Source organism: Colletotrichum fructicola, assembly GCF_000319635.2.
Source record: "Colletotrichum fructicola Nara gc5 chromosome Unknown KSG_Nara_v1_contig02, whole genome shotgun sequence".
NCBI lineage: Eukaryota > Fungi > Ascomycota > Sordariomycetes > Glomerellales > Glomerellaceae > Colletotrichum > Colletotrichum fructicola.
The window spans coordinates 5,816,979-5,836,424 of record NW_027094052.1 but is presented as its reverse complement, the minus strand read 5'-3'; the positions used below and the strand labels follow the sequence as shown (position 1 = coordinate 5,836,424).

The 19,446-nt window shown below is 49.9% G+C and overlaps 5 protein-coding genes across 5 annotated transcripts; 2 read left to right on the top strand and 3 right to left on the bottom strand.

Moving 5' to 3' along the window:
* Positions 1–1,503: 1,503 nt before the first annotated feature.
* Positions 1,504–3,435, bottom strand: smyd2-a (N-lysine methyltransferase SMYD2-A; the record flags this gene model as incomplete). The annotated part of the gene is made up of 1 exon (XM_032024535.1): positions 1,504–3,435. One exon carries the CDS (start codon positions 3,433–3,435, stop codon positions 1,504–1,506), a length of 1,932 nt encoding a protein of 643 aa, XP_031878807.1.
* A 1,434-nt stretch (positions 3,436–4,869) lies between these two features.
* On the top strand, positions 4,870–8,400 carry CGGC5_v004412 (uncharacterized protein; the record flags this gene model as incomplete). Its single annotated transcript, XM_032024536.2, has 1 exon — positions 4,870–8,400. One exon carries the CDS (start codon positions 4,870–4,872, stop codon positions 8,398–8,400), a length of 3,531 nt encoding a protein of 1,176 aa, XP_031878823.2.
* Positions 8,401–10,926: 2,526 nt separating this feature from the next.
* Positions 10,927–11,820, top strand: CGGC5_v004411 (uncharacterized protein; the record flags this gene model as incomplete). The annotated part of the gene is made up of 1 exon (XM_032024537.1): positions 10,927–11,820. One exon carries the CDS (start codon positions 10,927–10,929, stop codon positions 11,818–11,820), a length of 894 nt encoding a protein of 297 aa, XP_031878809.1.
* A 139-nt stretch (positions 11,821–11,959) lies between these two features.
* On the bottom strand, positions 11,960–12,779 carry GPP2-1 (Glycerol-1-phosphate phosphohydrolase 2; the record flags this gene model as incomplete). The annotated part of the gene is made up of 3 exons (XM_032024538.1): positions 11,960–12,441; positions 12,497–12,606; positions 12,661–12,779. The coding sequence occupies 3 exons, from the start codon at positions 12,777–12,779 to the stop codon at positions 11,960–11,962; spliced, it is 711 nt and encodes a 236-aa protein (XP_031878808.1).
* A 473-nt stretch (positions 12,780–13,252) lies between these two features.
* Positions 13,253–15,353, bottom strand: CGGC5_v004409 (putative transcriptional regulatory protein; the record flags this gene model as incomplete). The annotated part of the gene is made up of 2 exons (XM_032024539.1): positions 13,253–14,340; positions 14,402–15,353. 2 exons carry the CDS (start codon positions 15,351–15,353, stop codon positions 13,253–13,255), a joined length of 2,040 nt encoding a protein of 679 aa, XP_031878820.1.
* Positions 15,354–19,446: the final 4,093 nt, after the last annotated feature.

Sequence of the window (19,446 nt, the reverse complement as noted above, 5' to 3'; positions counted from 1 at the left end):
TCGAATAGCAAACACTTCTCAATACTGAGTCGAAACTAGGTTTGAGCTCAGGACGCGGATGAACGAGGGACAGATAAAGGTATGACTAGCTACATGATTCGGAGCAAAGACCGGCCGTTCAGGAGCTTTTAAGTCTGGTTTATTTCCAAAGTTCCCTCCAGCAAGGTCCCATCTTCCGCAAATCCAGCCGCGCGGGTGTGCCCTGATGCCTGACTGGGTAAACTGCACAGCCCTACGTGATAGGTCGGGACATCTGAAGGTTGTCAATCCGGAAGGTGGCTCAAGGACCACCCAAGAAAGTCTAATATGAAGAATCACGCACGCAAGAGCGAACGGCATGGGTTCCGGAGTGGGCTCGCTTATGCCAAGCAATTAAACTCGCGGCAGCGCCCTGGGAACACCCTCGTCAGGGACGCTGAAAAGGCTCGAAGAGGGCTGGCCCTCCGTCGCCTGTCATCGCGACAACCCGTTAATCTGGTAAGGGCCACTGACTCGGTTGCACTCGTTTAACGGCTTTTCACCGAGATGAGTGGCGAGAATCCGTGGTCTGAGCGTCCATTGCTGTTCCGGTTTGTTCTCGGAACGTTGACTTGGAAAAAATGCGCATCGAAACAACTTTGTTTCGTCCAAAGGTTGTGTTTTCTTGGCTTTAAAAGGCTGTGTAAGTCTTAAAACATGGAGAAAAAGGGGAGAACTGGATAATTTTGTCTTGGCAACCCTCTTGGCGTACGGGCGAGTCCATTGCGAAGTTCTTGGCAAAATGGAATGGTTACGGGTGAATGTGGGGGATTCGTGCGGGGTACATAACGGTCTTGTTGCTCTGAAGAATTGTGGATTCGAGTCTCGGTGATATTTTTTGAGGCCGGCGCGGCCGTTCAGGGTCACGATGGCAGCCGAACATGGGTATATGCCCGAAGCGACGCCTCGGAGGAACGGATGAACCGGAGCCTGCCAAGTCTATATACTGGAGTCCAGACCCCTAGCCACCTGCCATGTTGGACCCTTATTTATATCCATGAATGATGGAAAAGGTAGAGTAGCATTCGAGACTGGAAGTCTTGGCTTGCTGACGGCATTGATCATAGCAGCAATGCTCACGATACCAGTTGCACCTGCCCTCCAGGGCCTAGGCTTCAACCGAAAGATTCGGAGAAGCTCGGCTTCTGCAGCTAGCATACTGTAAGGCTGAACAAGTGATCCATAATCCGGACAATATCCGAGATATCGCGCAAAAAGGCCACGCGGCTGACTTCTAACTTGAGGTTTTCTGGCTGCTTGCGGAGCAAGTACCCGCCAGTCCCATGACTGACTGAAGAAAACTTTCTCATCTTGGTCTTTGATGGTTTAGTCAACAATGCGGAAAGATCACAAACACGCAAGCCATGGACACCCGAGATCTCCGCTGGGAATTGCCAACACTCATTCCCGATTCAATGCCAATCATCAACCTTCGCACTGAACAAATCTCGTTACTCGGCTTTAACATCTTCAATTTATTGCCATCTACTGGGCTGCTCTAGCAAGCCAATCCCGGATACCCGCCGATGCCGGACGAGACAGCCCCTTGAACTTCTCATCGGCATAGGTCTCGTCAATCGCGGTGGCAAGACGTTGAGCTTTCAGAACCGTGAGACGCTTGTTGTTAGACGGGTGCGTCTTGCTAATGAAGTCATTTGCCTCGGCGACCAACTCGTTCCTCTTCTTCCTCACAGCAGGCTCATCAGTCTTCTCGGCCGCGCAAAGAGCGCAGCCACACTCGAAGCCCCAGGTAGTCATCAACGCCGCTTGCCTGGCCTCGTAGTCGCCGGACTCGTCGTAGCTGTGGAAGATCTCCTCTCCCTTCTTGATCTTGCGGAGGGACCGGATCACCATGAGGTCGCCGACGAACTCTCGCTTGGCGTTGGGGACGCAGGAGTGGTTGATATAAGCGGCTCGGACCCAGAGGCCGGTGCTCGGCTTTGAGACGCCCCCGAGATGCGAATCATCCGCGCCGAAGGCGTTGCGGCAGACAATGTCGTGTATCCTGAAGACGTCGACGACCGGGCCTTCTTCGGTCTGGGTCTTTGCCTTGGCGTCTCCGGTGTAGTCGCCATAAAGATCCATGACCCTGGAGATGCGAGAAGGGTTGTTCAGGAGGTTCTGGGCGATGACCTTGGTGAGACCAATAGGCGATACCCTGATCTTCTTATCCCGCACGTCGTAGGTCATTCCTGTCAGAGCGTCGCTCTCGTGGCCCCATACAACGGAGGACGCCTTCTCAACCATGATGACTGCGCCATTTCCAATGTCGCGGGATGCGAAAAGACCACGTCCGCGTCCCTTGCTGTCCTTGACCACCGTCTTGCCGTTGAATGTGGCCGCATCAGCTCGCGGAGCAGCGCGGGAGAGACTCGACTTGATCTTCGCGAAATCGTGGCCTCCCTCCGTTTGCTCCTTGAAACGCAGGGCCAGTCTCTTGAGGTTCGCCTTTGCGCCCTTATCTTCGGGAGCAAGCTCAAGTTGCTTCTCGAAGAAGCCCTTTGCTTGTTCATACTCTCCAAGGTTGTACGCTCCAGTGCCGGCACGGAAGTAAGCCTTGCTGTCGAGCTCCTTGGAACGCTCGTCGTCCTTGCCAATAAGAGAAGCTTTGGCGTCCGCGATGGCTTCATCGTTTCGCTTCAGCAGAAGGTTCACGTGCGCGCGGTTGCGAGCAATATCTCTGGCCAGGTCCGCGGTCTTCTCAGCATCCTTCTTGGCAAACTCCAGGCCCTGGGTATATCTTGCACGAGCCAGGCCAAGCTTCTTCTTTCCGAGAGCCTCATTGCCCAAGTCCTTGCACTTCTTAGCCATGTCTTCGGCTGATTTCTTGTCCGCTCCTGGTGCCTCATCCACGATGGGGACGAGATCCGAAGGATGGTCAATCCGGATAGTAGCCTCACCCTCCTCGGTGAGAGTAAAGAATGGTTCCTTGATCTCGAAAGTCTTTGCCGACTCAAGGATCTCCTCGCCGTGCATCGTCTTGTGAAGACAGATTTCCAACCTCTCCGTCTCCTTGGCCTCCTCGTCTTGCACCATAGTCCATGATCGGGCGGCGTGCGTGACCACTGGAGCTGCACGCTTGACGATGAGCCGGCGGCCTGTGTGATGAGTTTCCATTTTGAGATCGGCAAGAGTCATTGGCTCCAAGTCTCGCAATGAGACTGCACATGGCGGGTATGTCTGTCCGACACCAAGGGCAGGGAGCGTGTCTTGTCCACCAGATCCCGTCATGTTGCCCATGTCCTGCATGAGGGAGGCACCGGTAGCCTGGCTGATGGCGCCATGAGCATCTCTCGGCTCCCGGGGTTGACCGGCCTGCTTGGATCGGTTTTCTAGGTTGTTCTGGACGGTGGTCCGGATCCGCTCCGCCTCCTGCTCAGTCAAGTGGACTGTGTTCGGGTTGTTCCCGGATGCCATGGTGAGAGAAGGCAACTCGAGCACAATATGAGAAGAAGATGATACAGGGATCTTTAATCCGCTCAACATATATTGCCTGAAGACGAGGCTGAGTTGAGAATCGAATCGCCGCGAAAAAGGTTTGAGGGGAATATGTATGTCGGCTCCGCAGCATCTCAAAATTCAGTGTGTGAAATCTTTGCTGAGGTACGTGGTACTTGATTGTGTGTTCCCACAAGATGTCGTCATGGGTGAGTGTACACCGTGCAGACAGTGTGTCGCCTGTAGGGTGCCTATTTGTGAGTTGTCGTAGATGAGTCTTATTCTCCTCCATGAACTCTGTTTCCAGTTCCCAATGAGTCAACCCTTTTTGCGAATTTTCTTTTCTTCTCCATGGAAATAAAACGTTCTTTCTGAACTACAGATCGAAGATCAGTCTTTTGAGATGAGTGACATTTAATTTGTAACTTAACCTTCGCCCGTATGGGTCGAGTGTCGGTGTTTAGATCGCATGCAAGTATACTTTGCACTGTATACACCAAAGGACCCCAGTATGCTCCAATGCGCTGCACCCATTGGCCAAAATGACGGTCCCTGATTCGTTCAGGTCTCTAAGAGGTACTTCGTGATTTACATCTCTTGGACCCGACGAATCAGACAATGCCGTTTTCTGCGATAGTAATCCTACAACAGAAATCACATCCGTCGATAGCCACGTAATGGTCAACAGACTGTAGTTTTGCCAGCTTTGAACATGTTCCGTCTCTTGATTGCTAGGCCATAACCTTGCTATTAAATTGGCATGGGGGTCATGTGCCGTGCCCCATTCAGAACCTCGTCAGCATGCATCCGTGAAAGAGGCAAGGGTTAGGATTGGTCGCCTGATTTTGTATGAGTGCAATAGCGCCATTCTCAGCTGTGTCATGTGTTGGTAATGTGTGTGGCACACAATATTCGCGAGGCTGTGAGTGATTCTGCATTTGAAATCTCTCCCTCATTTCAGTAATCTTTCCTGACTGAAGTCTTCGCATACTCGAAGTCCGCGACCCTCGCACCTACTGCTCTTGTTGCGTTTGATGAGACTTGTGTTTGATGAGACTATCTCACTGGTTTGTTAGACATGTCCGTACCTAGAGGGCAGCCTGGGCAGGTTATCCGCGAACAGCCGTGCCAGCCACAAGAAATCATCCGAGCACGGCCAACAGGATTCGATTGCAACTCACCTCGCGCCCCTTATTTGAAGTTCACCTTGGGGCCGGGACAACTAACTCGGCTCATTGTGCGGATATGGTCACACGATCAAGGTGCGTGTGTTATCTATCTTCGGACTACACAACCGTGCGCATTCGCTGAGATCGTCTAGGGCGGGCTGACACTACTTCGTCATCAAACCCATACGCGGACTCCAACACCTGGTTCGCGCTTGGAATTATACACGACGATGAGGAGCCCGACATGTATGAGTTTCAAAGAAACGTGCGAGCATCGTTTGATATTCGATGCCACACTCACGAATGGAACCTTGGGGTTCCACTAGGAGATGACGAAGAGATGGACGATGTTCAGGCCTGGATCGAGTCTTTAGCATTTATGGAAGGAGGAGAAATTGGCATATTCCCGCTTGCTCGCTATCCAGGCTGGACAAACTTGGTATGGAAAATGGAAGTGGAGGTTTACTCTAACTTGACGAACGACGACAACAAGGACGACGACAAGGACAAGGACGACGACAACGACAAGGACGAGACGATTGCCCATGATGCGCCCGCACATTCAAGCTCAGTGGTAACGCTTGAGCTGGACGAAACGGTGCATGTTCTTCGACAACTAAATGATCTTGCCAACCAACTTGCCGACTTGCAAGTCAGGGGCCCGGAACCAATAAGCGATGGCGTCATTTCGAAGGTCTCAGCGATCCCCGGCAGGTTTCATCCAATGCAACTCCGGAAGCTAGATATGGTCGCGAAGACACTCGCCATGAGGTCTAGGGCTACCTCGAATGTAACGGACCTCGACAACGCAATCTTTATTGAGAAGCAGGCGCTCACAGAAATGACTCCTGCATGGGGCCAGGTCTTTGAAACAAGCTTGAAGTTTGTGGCTGATATGGCATGGGAAAGGTACAGACTTTCACATTCATTGCCACACCTGCGAGAAAGCATCCTCCACACCACGCAGATCCTTGAGTCAATTTCATCAAATGCCCCGAGGAGACAACAACACTGTGGAAATCTCATCACTTCCCTTGACAAGTGGCTAGACGAGAGCGAGAAAGCACCAGGACAAGTCGATGTAGTTGCCGTCACGAGGATGGCTCTGTCAGGAGTTTTGGAAACGGACTCTTGTTATCACGACGTTCTTCACATGCTTGCATCAGGCCTGTTCTTTGAATTCAAAAGAGGGAATAAGCTTGACGATTTGGACGAGGCCATTGCAGTCGCAAGGATGGCAATCGAAGCGGCCCCGTTGCATCACCCAAAGAGAGTCGAAAACCTCAAAAACATCGGGTTTGGGTTGAGGCATAGATTCAACTATACCCATCAAGTTTCGGACATTGACGAATCAATCCTGCACAGTCGGAATGCTTTGGAAATTGCATCAGCTGGGACAGAACGAGATTTCTTCATACAACACCTTGTTCAAGGGCTGAAAGTCAGGTTCAATCTTGTTGGAGCTTTGGTGGACTTGGAGAAGGCCATCGACATCATGGAGGACCTTGTTTCATCTTTAGGTAAAAACGACCCTCGAAACGCCGGGAGATTGAATGTACTCGGAAGCATGTACCTGGGCAAGTTTGCAAGAACTCAAGCTCTGGCGGACATTGAAAACAGTATCCGCATTGTGAGGAAGATGGTCAACCTGACGCCATCCAATGATAAATGCCGACCAGACAGGTTACTTAATCTTGGTACACAGCTCAATAACCGCGCAAGATTGACCAAGAATGTCGACGATCTCAATGAGGCTATCAACCTTGGACACGAAGCCCTTTCGATTTCCTCTCTTGATCATGAGAATCGATGCGGGTATTTGAATAATGTTGGAAATCTTCTTGCCGAACGGTTCCTCGTCACAAATCATTTAGCAGACTTGGATCAGTGCATTGAGTACTTGAACGAATGCATCGATACTGCCCCTGCAGAACACGAGGGTGTGAGCCAATGGCTACTCAATCTTGGAGCGCGACTTGACCTCAGATTCTCCACTACAGGCCAAGTTTCTGACAGAGACCAGGCAAGAGGGTATTTACGCGCGGTGCTGGGTTCTGAGCAAGCAGACATAACAACACGTATCTACGCGGCTTACCATCTTTTGCCAAAGGGGTACATGGACCAAGACAAAAATGAGGCATTTCAAGACGCCAAAACTGCCGTGGACCTCATTCCTATTTCAGCGCCTTTATCTCTTCAGCCTGAAGACAAACAGTTCTTTTTGGCACGTGTTGTTGGAATCGCATGTGAGGCGGCAGCAATCGCACTCAATGACGGCCAAAGCCCTGTCACTGCCATCGAACTTCTGGAAACCGGCCGTGGAGTTCTAGCCAGCTTCTTCCACGATAGGCGGACAGATTTGTCTTTGCTAGAGGCCAAACACCCCGAACTAGCTCGGTCTTTCATCGAACTCCGCGCCGACTTAGACAAGCCGACATACCGCGACGCCTTCGAAGATATCGAATCATTCAACGATCCGTTGAGCCTATACAAGCTTCCAGAAACAGACCAACGTCACAAAGCGAGCACAAAAATGGCCGTGCTATTAGAGGACATTCGCGCGCAGCCTGGTTTCGACAGATTCCTGTTTTCTGCAACTGGAAGACAAATGCAAGATGCTGCAGAAGACGGCCCAATCGTCATCATCAACATAAGTTCCCGACGTTGCGATGCTCTGGTTATAGAGCAATCTCGGATACATGCCTTTGAACTCCCAAAACTCACCAAGGATGACGTTTTGCGATGCGCAGATGACATCCGGTCGTTCAAAACACTCATGTGGCTTTGGGACTCTGTGGTCGGACCGGTACTGGACCATCTGGGCTTCTCGAAGCATTGTGTCGACGACAAATGGCCACACATTGTCTGGATCCCAACTGGGCCTCTTGTTCGGTTTCCGTTGCATGCTGCTGGCTATCACCTAGCTCCAGGCTACAGGACCGCCATGGACAGGGTTATGTCTTCATACAGTTCGTCTGTGAAGGCCATTATGGCATCTCGTCAACAGCGTTATCATGAATCTGGTTCAGATGTCGTATTGATCGGAATGGGAGAAACCCCCGGGCTGCCACACTCAAACCTCCGCTACGCAACAACTGAGGTTGACGTGGTTCGTGGTGTTTTCAACTCGACCTCGCTGAATTGCGTGCAGCCTGCTTCTGTTAAGAAAGACGTTCTGGCAGCTTTGGAAACTTGCCGCATCTTCCACTTTGCAGGACACGGAGAGTCGAATCGGCTTGACCCGCTCAAGAGCCACATTCTGCTAGACGATTGGATGACGCAACCTTTGACCACTGCAAGTCTCATGGAGAAGAATCTTTCATCTAGCCCACCGTTCCTAGCCTACCTGTCGGCATGCAAGACGAGCGAAAACTCCAACCAGGATCTCGTGGACGAAAACATTCATCTGACAAGTGCATTCCAGCTGTCAGGCTTTCGGCATGTGGTTGGGACTCTGTGGGAGGTCGACGATGAATTGTCTTCAGAAATGGCGAGATTGACGTACGAGTTTCTGATCACGACAGGGATATCAGACGCGTCCGTAAGCGGTGGCTTGCATTTCGCTACGAAAAAGCTTCGAGACATCTGGGTGGCGTCCGTAATTTCGGACTTGAAGCAGAGGGAGAAGGCAGAAAAAGTCAGAGACGTTGGGCATGATGACGACCAGGAAGGAGACACGTCGCATCCTGGCGAGGATCTAAGGTCCATGAGAGATATCAGAAGGACCGAAGCTGTCTTACCGCTCTGGGTGCCATATATTCACTACGGCCCTTAGTCTTACAATCTGTAGTGCATCTGGTCAAACTTCCACCGTCCTTTATTACCGTTGCCATATCCTTAGATCACAGGACCTACGGATGCCTGTAAGATAATCCAGGTCGACCGAGGGTTCTCCGTTCGGGCGCCAGTGCATCCAGGGCACCCATAGTTTCTGGTGATGAGACTGGTCTGTGAAGTCCTAGGTAATCAGCCTCCTTAGAAGTAAATGACTGCATAATTATATCACATATAATTACTTATCGGGTCATTTTGAAGCGATGGATCCAGAAGTGTTGAAACTTACATATTTACTCATAGTATGTCTGTCGCCTTAGCTATGTAGGGAGGCCTTGAGCCGTCCACCCAGCCCCCCTTCCGCCTCCCCAATTTAAGCCACTCTCACGTATTCGCTTACGATGCCCTTACGCACAGCTAAAATGCCTGACTAAGTGAAACAGTAGCAGATCTCCAGCCAGCCTTCTTTTAGCGGCCCTCTGAACGAGAAATTCAATTAAAGAGGACTAACTTACTTAATTAGGCAAAGCGATGTCTTTGCTTTGTTTGGATTGGCTTGGGTACGTTGAAAATCATTACACTTGCGGGAATGGTGGGAACATCTGTGAGCAAAGGGGCTCATCTTGTGTCTGTCACACCCTCTGCGACACCCCATACCCTTTCTGCCCCGACTGCGAGGCCTCCTGCGACACAAGTAAATTCCGCTCAGTCTCTGGAGAAGGTCTTCTGCCGGACAGGGTGCTCTTTACTGGCCAGATCAAAAGCTTCCTGAGGCTTACTGGGTCTCACCCAATGATCGCTCAATGGCAGTTGCCTGATTATTGCCTTCGGACTGTGGAACGCAAGGCAGACTTCATGAAAATGTAGTTTGAACTAGATTTGCTTGGCAGCAATTCGCAAGGTCATATTTCATATCACGCATGTGCATGTGTCGAGGGAGGGATTTAATGTCTGTAGCACCCACTTCATCTCCTGGCAACAGGCCGCCTGGATGTCAGTTCGGTGGTCCTTCGCAATAATGCTCTCTCTACTCTCTTTCCACGCAACTGAACACATATTTGTTTTAGCGATACTTCTGGCAGGGCCGCTTTGGATTTGGTACACCTCACGACAACAACAACATGTCTACCAGAGATTATCTCAAGAATATCGAACAGCGGAGCAAGACAAATGCGCGCCACAGTCTCAACAATCTATCCGTCAGCCTCATCATATAGAAGAGCGAAAACAGCAGGAACAGCAAAATACAAGTGTGGATCAAGAAGAAAGTGGATGGAAACGACGGCAGCAGCTGCAACAACTGTATCATCGACGCCAACTCGATCGACTTGGATCAACCACAACCCCACCGCCAGACTTCAAATCTGGACTATGCACGAACTGCCAAGAATTCTTTCTTCGACCCTTGAACGTGACGGGCGACAATATACACAGTGAAAGAGTCTCCACGATTCACCAGAACGCCAAATATGGGTGCCCGGTCTGCGCATTCTTTTGTCGAAAGATGAAGAATGTCCCAATCTCTCCAGATGAATCACTAGGCTTTTCACTAGGTCTCGACTGCCGAGAAGCTCGAACCCAATGGTTGCTGCATTCTGGTTTTGGCAAATACATCTACCCAGCAATTGACTTTAGGGTCATGCCATACGATGGTAAGGGAAAAGCCAAGATGACAAATGTAATCGCTGACTAGTCTAGACTGCACGATGTCTACTCAAGCATGGGGCTGTCTAGCTGAGCAGAACGGAGAATTGCTTCAAAGCACCAATGACTCTGCCTTCAGTAGGTGTTTAGCTCGAAGGTGGCACTTCGACTGTAAGAAATCCCACGCACAATGTCGCAATGCTGGGTCATCAAACACCAAGAACTGGCGGCCAACGCGACTGCTTTCATTCGCAGACAAGAACGCGGTCATTCAACTTGTGAACGGCGCGGATCTGCCAGCAGATTCCGAGTACGTGGCTTTAAGCCATTGCTGGGGAAAGGTCCATCTCATAAAGCTATTGGTATCAACAGAAGAGCAGCTACGTGCTGGCTTCCAAATCTCGCAACTACCTAAAACATTCCGAGAAGCAGTAAAAGTTAGCCAATGGCTTGGTTACGGTTATATCTGGATTGATTCCCTATGCATCACACAAGACTCTGCGGAAGACTGGCAAACAGAATCTCAGACTATGAAGTCGGTTTATTCTGATGCCGCAATAACTATCGTCGCTGCTCACGCCCAAGACTCTAGCATAGGACTGTTTGTTGATCGAGAACCTCATAGCGTTCTGCCTCCTATTGTGACTTGCGGGTGGGATACGACTTCGCCTGCAAAGCAGTGCTGCATTGTCGACATGCGATTAAGGGGGGGAGACGTGGACTATTCTACACTATACAAACGCGCTTGGACCATACAAGAGAGAGGGCTTTGTCTCCAAGACTTCTGGCCTTTACGACATCGCAGATGTTCTACCAGTGCCTTGAACGGGAATACTGCGAATCTTGGCCCCGCTGTCGACCCCCATTTCAATACGCAACGAACATGGAACAGCTTCGCAGCACGAAAACTTCCCCAAGAGATGCTTGGAGCAGTATTGCTAAGGCGTACTCACGTTCAGAGCTTACTAAGGAAGAAGATAAGATTATTGCTCTAGCTGGTATCGCCGAAGCCACACAGGAGAAGCTGAGGGATGAGTATGTTGTGGGACTTTGGAAAAGGAATCTGGGCACTGAACTCTTGTGGTCAGTAGGCAACATGGCAGGGCTTCGGCCAAGCCCTTGCGTCGCACCAACCTGGTCGTGGCTGTCTACAAATGGTCAGGCGTACCTGAAGACAACAGCTGAGATGAAGGATTTTCAAAAGAGTTTGATTACCGTGAACAACGTAAGCGTTGACCTAGTAGACCCAACTTATCCGACAGGTAACATCCACCCTGGTGCAACCCTAAAACTCCGGGGCCGTCTCAAACCGGCCAAATGGAATTTGATACGAAGATATGGACCGACCGACTTTCGCAAGTATCAAGTCACCTGCGACGGCCTGAAGGATACTTTGGGAGGATTCGATATCCATGAAGACTTGTGGACAGAAGTGGATGTGTCTCCTGGCTTGGAGCTAGCGTCTCTCGACATTTTCCTCCTGCCCGTGGCAATTATGACGGTAGCTTCGCGGAGGTATGGCTCCGTTCAAGGCTTGGTTCTGACCCCAAAAATGCTGGAACGAGAGATATACGAGCGCGTGGCATGCTTCAGGTCTCGCAGCGAGAAGGTGTCGTACCTATTCTTGGAAAGGCCATCTGAGAACGGCGGTCCTTTATTGTCGCAAGAGCCATCTGATCAACGGCTGCTGGATCCAGATGGCCTTGTGGAGGGTTTCCCATTTGATGGAGGCTCTGAATGGCATAGAATCCCGGAGAAGGATATTATTGTTGTGTGAATTGAGAAGTGACCAAGAAAGACGGATCGATTTGGTTTGAAGTGGAAGCAAAATAATACTCGAATTTCCCTCTTGCAGACAACAGTGTACCAAAAAGACTCTAACTGTAACCAAGTTGCGAATGAACTTTCACCTTCACTTAAAGGACAGTTTGGAAATTGACAACTACCTTCCCGTTGTCACGGGCATGAGTTCCAACAGAAGAAAGGTCTCTCGCAATCCAATCAGGCTTTGCTGCAGATACCTGTTTTTCCGAGTGAGTCGTCAGAAGCGCCAAAACCTTGCAACCTGCTGCTTTGGCCGCAATTATGCCCGCTGGACTATCCTCAATAACCACAGTCTCATTCGATCTCCCTACCAAGCCAAGCTGCTTTAATGCGAGTTCATAGCATGATGGATCTGGCTTTCCGTTCTCTACCAGCTCTGCTGTGACAAGGTGATCTGGCACGGGGAGTGACAGTTGCGAGATCCATCTTGAAGCTAGGGGCTCTGAGGCTGATGTCACGATAGCCCACGGGTTATGAGACTGCGCCACAGTCTCAAGAAACTTTCGAGCTCCGGGTATCTCTTCTACCAGATGTCCATATAGCTCCGGCAACTTTGCTTCAACCTCTTTGACGTCTAATCTCAAGTCAGCCGCCGCTTTTATTGAGAACCTACACACAAAGAGTCTTACACTCCCAATGTGCCTTGTGAGGCGCCACCAGCTTCAACGTATCAATGCTTCGCCGTCCGTGAGATGTTTCCAAAATAGTCTCAGCTGGAACGCCGATTTCGTTTCCAATTCTGGAGTGCAGTCAGCTTAGGCGATCACACCCACAGAAATCCGGTGAATCGTACCTGTGCCAGTGCTCAACGATGGCAGAAATCGTGTCGATGATAGTCCCGTCCATGTCGAACAAAATCGCTGCGAAAGAAGCCGTGCCCGCAGGGGCTTCAGCGTTATTTTGGGAGCCCATGGTCGATGCCGAGGTCTCGTAATGAAAGCTTGAATGAGCTGGTGGTTAAAGAACGCGGGATTCCTGATAAGAGATCTTCTGGGATATACAGCAAAAATACTTGTAAAACCAATAGGAGCATGAAATCTTGACGTCGTATTTTAAGAAGCAGGTGAAATTGACTGTGCAGCTGCACCAGGTTGCACATGGCACGGGTTTACCGAATGGGGAAGGTGGGACAAGGGTTGGCTGCACTTCGCTTCCTAGCATGTGTTTCCCAACTTGGCCAAATAGATCTCTTAGAACAAGATTTATCTCAGTATGGGCGTTGATCTTGAAACTTTACATATCTCTTACTATTTGACAATAATAAGCAGACTCTCCTGTTGAAAATTTTCTATACGTCTTGAGAATTCCCCGCCTTGTGTCAATATCTGACCACGTTTCCGAATCCTAAATGACTGCCTTTCTACTATCCCATGGTGAACCGACAATTAGCTTCCTTCTTCCGGTATCGAGTATCGGTTTACAATGCCACCATCGCTCAACTGAACAACCTCATTCTTTTCTTCGTCCGAATCTTCATCCTCGCTCGAGTGGTTGCCTCTTGTGGTTTTGGCCGCGACCTCTCGTCTCTTGCGTTCCAGCGCCGCAAGGGTCACACCGGTGCCCCTGAAGTAGTGAGACATCTCCTGCAGCTTTTTGCAGAGATATTCAACATCTGTGCTACTAACCAGAGAAAACAAGTCTTGGGGCCGATTCTGGTTAGACTGCTGTTCCTCCAGGATTGTAGATGCCGCGACGAACAAGCCCTGATTGATGAACGGAACAGAAAGATACCCGGTTTTGTCGATCAGCTCAGCAGTGTTGAGCATTTGAACAATCTTTTGGCATGCCACCAACACAGCTTGTGGCTGGGGTGAGTTACTCGTACGTTCTGGTGAATGCTTTCTCGACAGGAGGATTGTGAAAGTGTAAAAGTAGACATGAAGCATCAAGAATTGTCCCGCCTGCCTACACAGGCTGGCAGCTTTGTAGTTGTCGATGCTAAAAGCCAAATCTGGAGGAAGGGAATGGTACAAGTTCATGATCTGATCTCTGACTTTTTCCAACTTGGATCTTTGAGATGATTCATTTGAAGAAGTGGAGACGTCAGCCTGCTCTTCGCTCCGTGTCTGGTTTAGAAGCTCAACTGCTTCTGAATAGAGCAGCATAAACCGGGCTATCTCGGGGAATATCTTGTTCTTCATTGACACGTGCTCCTGAAAGTCCAGCTGCGCGGCTTTCATGTCGTCTGTTGTTGGGATTGGCACTTCGACCTCTGAGCGCTTCAGAGTGGGTGGTCTGCCAGTAAGCAGGGATACAAACACATCCAAGAAGAACACCGTCCAAAACAGGATCAGTTTGGATTTAGCTTGGTGCAGTTTGGACATCTCATCGCTAAGAAGACCTTTGCCGTCAGGACTGAGAGGCGAACGATCCCAGAAAGCGACGCTGGAAGGGTTTGCTTCTTTCTCAGGACGTCGATGTAGCCCCATATCCTGAGCCATTCGGATGGCCATACCAGAGAGCATCCATAGTCCTGAGATTCTGGTCAGCCTTTGATCTTTGTCTCGCATTGATACCAGAGACACTTTGCTCACCAGCTTCGTTGTTGTCCCCGAATTCCGCCCAAGCTAGGATCAAGATTCCAGACACAATGTCTGTCGTGGGGATGGCTAAAAGTGTAACAAGCTGCTCTTTGGCACGCTTCAGAAAATATGTCCCATTTCGCCACGGACTGTCTGAGCCTACATCCACTGTGCCCGGCGACAATTCAACGGGACAAAACCTCATCGTCAAAGCTGCGATGGCATTCATCAATAAACTGGACGCCTGTCCTGAGCGAACATGACCATCCAGAATCTTGGGTTCGACGAATGGGAAGTAACAAGCCAGCCGGTTGAAGAATACCTCGGCTATTTGACGAATTCCTTCCAGAGGTAGATCATAGGGCGAGTCGTCAGACATTGGCGTACCTGGTGACGGATGCGTTGCCTTCACCCTTCGAGAGTACAACGTCATCGAAGTTCCAGGGCGGCTACTAGCATCGGACTCACCACTCCCTTCTGGAGATCGAGTGTTGACGGCAATAGAGAGCTTTCTCAGTCCGGGCAGAACAGCAGTGGGCCCGAATCGTCGATACAGCCGCAGTCGCATCGCTTTGGCTGGTGGTCTAGGCGTCGCTGCAGGATCATCTGACTGTCGGTCGGCCAGGATATTATCCCAGTTGATGTTGCTCACGTTCTCCATTCCATCGAAATCGAGCACCAAATCTTGGATTTCCGACCAGTCATACGACATGTCCATATTTTCGAAGGAGAATAACTCCCTGGAGGGTGGCTGCATTTCTGAGTGCGCCTCGGATGAATCCCCATGTGCCCTGATGCCCAGCTCAGGCCCGCCGATATGAATGCTGTTCAGACTGTCCGGTATCTGCGCTCTCTTTTCTCCTGCACATCCGCTCAGACCCTCACCCCTTGAAGGTTGGCTTGTCGCGGTGTTTTGCAGATGAGATTCCTCTGAAGCAGGCTGCTGGCCGTCCCCGATGATCATGATGCTTTCCATCGGTAATGTTTCGGCATCTTGTGATGCATCATTTGTGCTCTGCACCTTTCGCCTTTTTCTCTTGTCGACTGTGTCCCAGCGACAGTCAATGTTCGCTTGCTGACATGCCTGACACCGGGGGGGTTGGGATTTCTCTCCAAGTGTGGAAGATCCTTCTTGAACAACGGACACATTGCATTTCACCTTCCTAGACCGACATGTCTGGCAGGCTGTTGATGGAAGCCCGGATCTTCGCCGGATACGTTCATTGCGAGTGCTGGAACTGAAGTCGTCGACAGTAGACACGCGGAATGAGCCGATTTTGCTTCTGCGGACGGGCGATGGCTGAGCACCTTCTGATGCGGGCTCGCTGGGTAACATGGTGGCTTATTTTGGCATGTTCCATTCGTCAAACATTTTGTAGGACCCTGGGGGAGAAAGGCGACCGGACTCTTTGTTGCATGTTTGCGCGAAAACGATCGTGACGTGGAATTACGGCGGGGCGCAGTAAGTCGGCGGCGTCACAGAGCTGCGAGTCACGTGTCAGCTCTACACTCGTTTTCGCTGCTTGTTCGCACTACCTTGACCGCATAATGACTGCTAGTAGCAAAATTAGTATGGGAAAATGACCGTATGTAGTTCGTGGTGGTCACATGCATGTTCGACGCTTATGAGTGTGTTTAGAATTTCTTCGAATCGTGCGTGGTGCTAGCGATGCTCGTACTATGCTGAAAGAACTGCCCAATCTTCTGGAAAATGACAAGGTCTCCAAAAAGGTTTGTACAGAAAATTACAACGCTTTTCTGTCTACAGAATGTCCAGTGGAATGGGGCGAACCTGACTGCCCTAAGCATTGCTCGCTATTTTCCTTTGTTGCGCTCGGAGTTACTGCATTGGGATGCCCGAGAGCTGCAAAAGGTATTCCCGAGAGTCCCATGCCCCAAGAACTGCATCTATGCTTCAGATGGCCCCTCAAGTCGAGCCCATGGAAAATTTGAGAACAGATTGACTGGTCATCAGTGCGATTTTCTATGCACTTAGTATGTACGCGAGAACGAAAAATGTCGGCTAGAGCTTCGTGTCTTTTTCTGTAGTCAGGGTCGAGCCACTACATCGGTACACCGCAGGACATACCTTAATATAGACCCTCGCCATAATTCACGTGAATATTGATCGCGTCAAGAGGACAACTATCATCAATTTGAGATATTCCAGATAGGGTTTCTGGTTCCTCCCTCTTGCCCTTGTCGTCCATCACCCACGACACGGTAACGGGGCTGATGTGATGGATGTTCTCAACGAAAGTGATGCAGCTTTCCGATCGAAGCTTTTTCCAGATTCGCTCAGTGACTGCGAAGACAATTGTAGCAGAATGTGAAGTGGATCTTTTGGGGAGTGTCAGATATCCGCGGGGCTTCACAACCCACTCCCCGAGAGCTCGAACAACGTCTTCGTTTACGTCTTGGAGGGTGACTTTCGCATATACTCCCCCTCGCGCTGTAATGGGACGGTCTTCGCCAAATTCGGTGTCTCCATGTGCGCGGTTAAGCAAGTCTGCGAACTCCCTACAGCAAATACCAGCTGCCTCCTTGGCGGTTGTTGACTTTGCTTTGGAAGCCATCGCTTCTGTCTGGAATCTGAAGGAAATCGGATGTTGATTAGATGTAAAAGAAAGATGGTGGTATGCTGTTTCAACCATTTGAATACTTATTATACTTTTTCGTACATGTCTCTGACTATATTAAGAGTACAAGGGTTGTAAAAGACCTTTTTGCCAACCGCAAAGAGGTCTGAGAGACATCTTCATGGCTTTTTGACTTTACTACCTATCCAGGTCGCAAGTTCACCAAGGTCATTCCTGCAATAGCGCAGAGTAATGACTGAACTAGCTCTCAATTGTTTTGAGGCAATCCGTCCATGACGGAGCTCAATGAGCATAGCAACAACCTTGACGATAAGCAATGGGTAAGAAATGGCATCTTCTTTTATAAGTGAATTTGATGTACAGGCTTGATCTGATTGTAATGCTGTCGTCAAAACCGCGTTGTAGCATATCCGATTTACCCGGATGGGCCAGAGGTTCAAGCCACTCCACTAAGAAGGTCAGACACATCCATCGGCACCTTTGCTGTTGCAGCAGTTGGCAAAAACGGCAGCAGCTTTGTTGCTCAAAGGGCAGGAAGTGCCGCTCCACTGAGCACCGGCCTATGCCATCCCAGCCATAGCATTGAGAACGCCGCTACCTGGAAGCCCGTAGCATGAACACCAGAAGGCCTGTCTACCGAAGTTGGCAGGAACGTTTCCGGCGGCTGCCATGGAGGTTCCTGCAACGAGAAGAATGACAGAGAGGTTTAGGAGCATCATGGAGTATATGAACAGATATTAGTGGGTGGGTAATTGAGATTGAGGCACGGTGTGCTCAGGGAAGGTGACTCAAGATAAATCTTGCAGGCCTGTGACAAAGGGTTGAGTCCGTCTGATGGACTGCGACAAAGGTGGGGTAATAAACATGTATAAATAGCTGTAAGTGAGAGTGGTTGAAGGTGTCTGAAAAGATGTGTGGGAAATGGGAAAACATGTCTGTTTCAAGTGTTCGAAGATGCACCGAATATTATGGTCGTGCTTGCAAAAACGAATCCTTGGTTGTGCTGTGGCGAAAAGGGGCCAGAGTATTATGCCGAAGTCATATATGCAATCGTGACGCCTGGTTCTTCGTATATCGATTTGATTCCTTCAAATTCTTTGGACCTCTAAGACGAGACGAGTTTGAAATTTTTAGATTTGATCCCTATGAATGCGACTACAACCTGAGTGGAGAATTGGATGTGATTTGCATGGTTTCGATTGAACTGGGACCATCGATAGGAGGCGTTTCCCGGCCTGTGAAGTTGAAAGCTGGCTGGAAAGCATGACTGGACGCATGTGGCATTGTGTCTGCCGGTGTAGCAGCCCAGTCGAAGACAAACCAACTCATGAAGTTTATGAAGTTGAGAAACATCATCTTAGACGTGCCCAGAAACACTTTCCATCGCTTTCAGATTGCGAACATCATCTAACCTGAAGAGTTGAGTAAATCAAGAGCTTGTTCTGAACATCACACCGCTCAGTTTCACTGAGGATTTCCAGACAGGAAGGTTCCTGCAGGATCTGTTTTGATCCTCTCAATCACCCCGAAACACCATTGCGGTGGTCCGATTGACTGCATGTACATACTCACACTCTGACGTAAATTGACATTCCCTCTGCCGTGGGGGAGGATCTTGATACTGCATGGCGCCCTGGCTCCGGCGCTGTGAAAGTCGGTTCAGTCTTGTGCTTGATGATCTTCAACCGATCACGAAGGTATTGTAAGAGTGTTGCTATTAACCGTGCGGACTAATACTTATGTACTGTAAGGGGCTGGCCCCTAGGCTTGTTCAACGTAGAGGTGCCGTCGATTGACTATTCTAAGCTGAAGAAGGAAGAAAGGACTTTACAGGGATAGGCACCTAACAGCGGTGAAGCAGGCCGGGTTAGGCGGCGTACTGCGGCAGAATAGTGGGTCCAACGGAGCCGGATCTCGGTAACTGCTCCGGCGAAGCCGGAGATATCAATCCGGGCTCTAGCCCGTGACATGTACCATACCTACCTATATAAAAACAAGAGTCATACGGGAATCAAAAAGATGTAACCACAGGCAGTAGACTGTGTTTTCGTCGTCATTATCATTACCGTCATTGTTATCGTCATTATCATCATCATCGTCGTCCTCCTTGTTATCCTCACCGTTATGCCTTTGTGTTCAAAATCATGACTATTATCCTGTGATCACATCTGTCCGAATAGCCAAAGTCTATCGTAACTACTCTCGTCTACTATCTATCCCAATCTCACTGGCCGCGGATTTGTGGTGTAATGGAGGCAGGAGGTGTTGTTTCAAACGTGCTTTGTTTCTCAACCGACGAAGGAAAAAGTCTACTCATTGAGAAATGAGGCGCAGATGTCGATTAAGGTCGGTGATTACTCTGTGTGCTTGACTACTTACACGAAAGGCTAGTGCTTATGTCCGGGTTCAGGCACTGCCATGCAGCGTAGGGCACCTCAGCGATAGTAATGGCTTTTT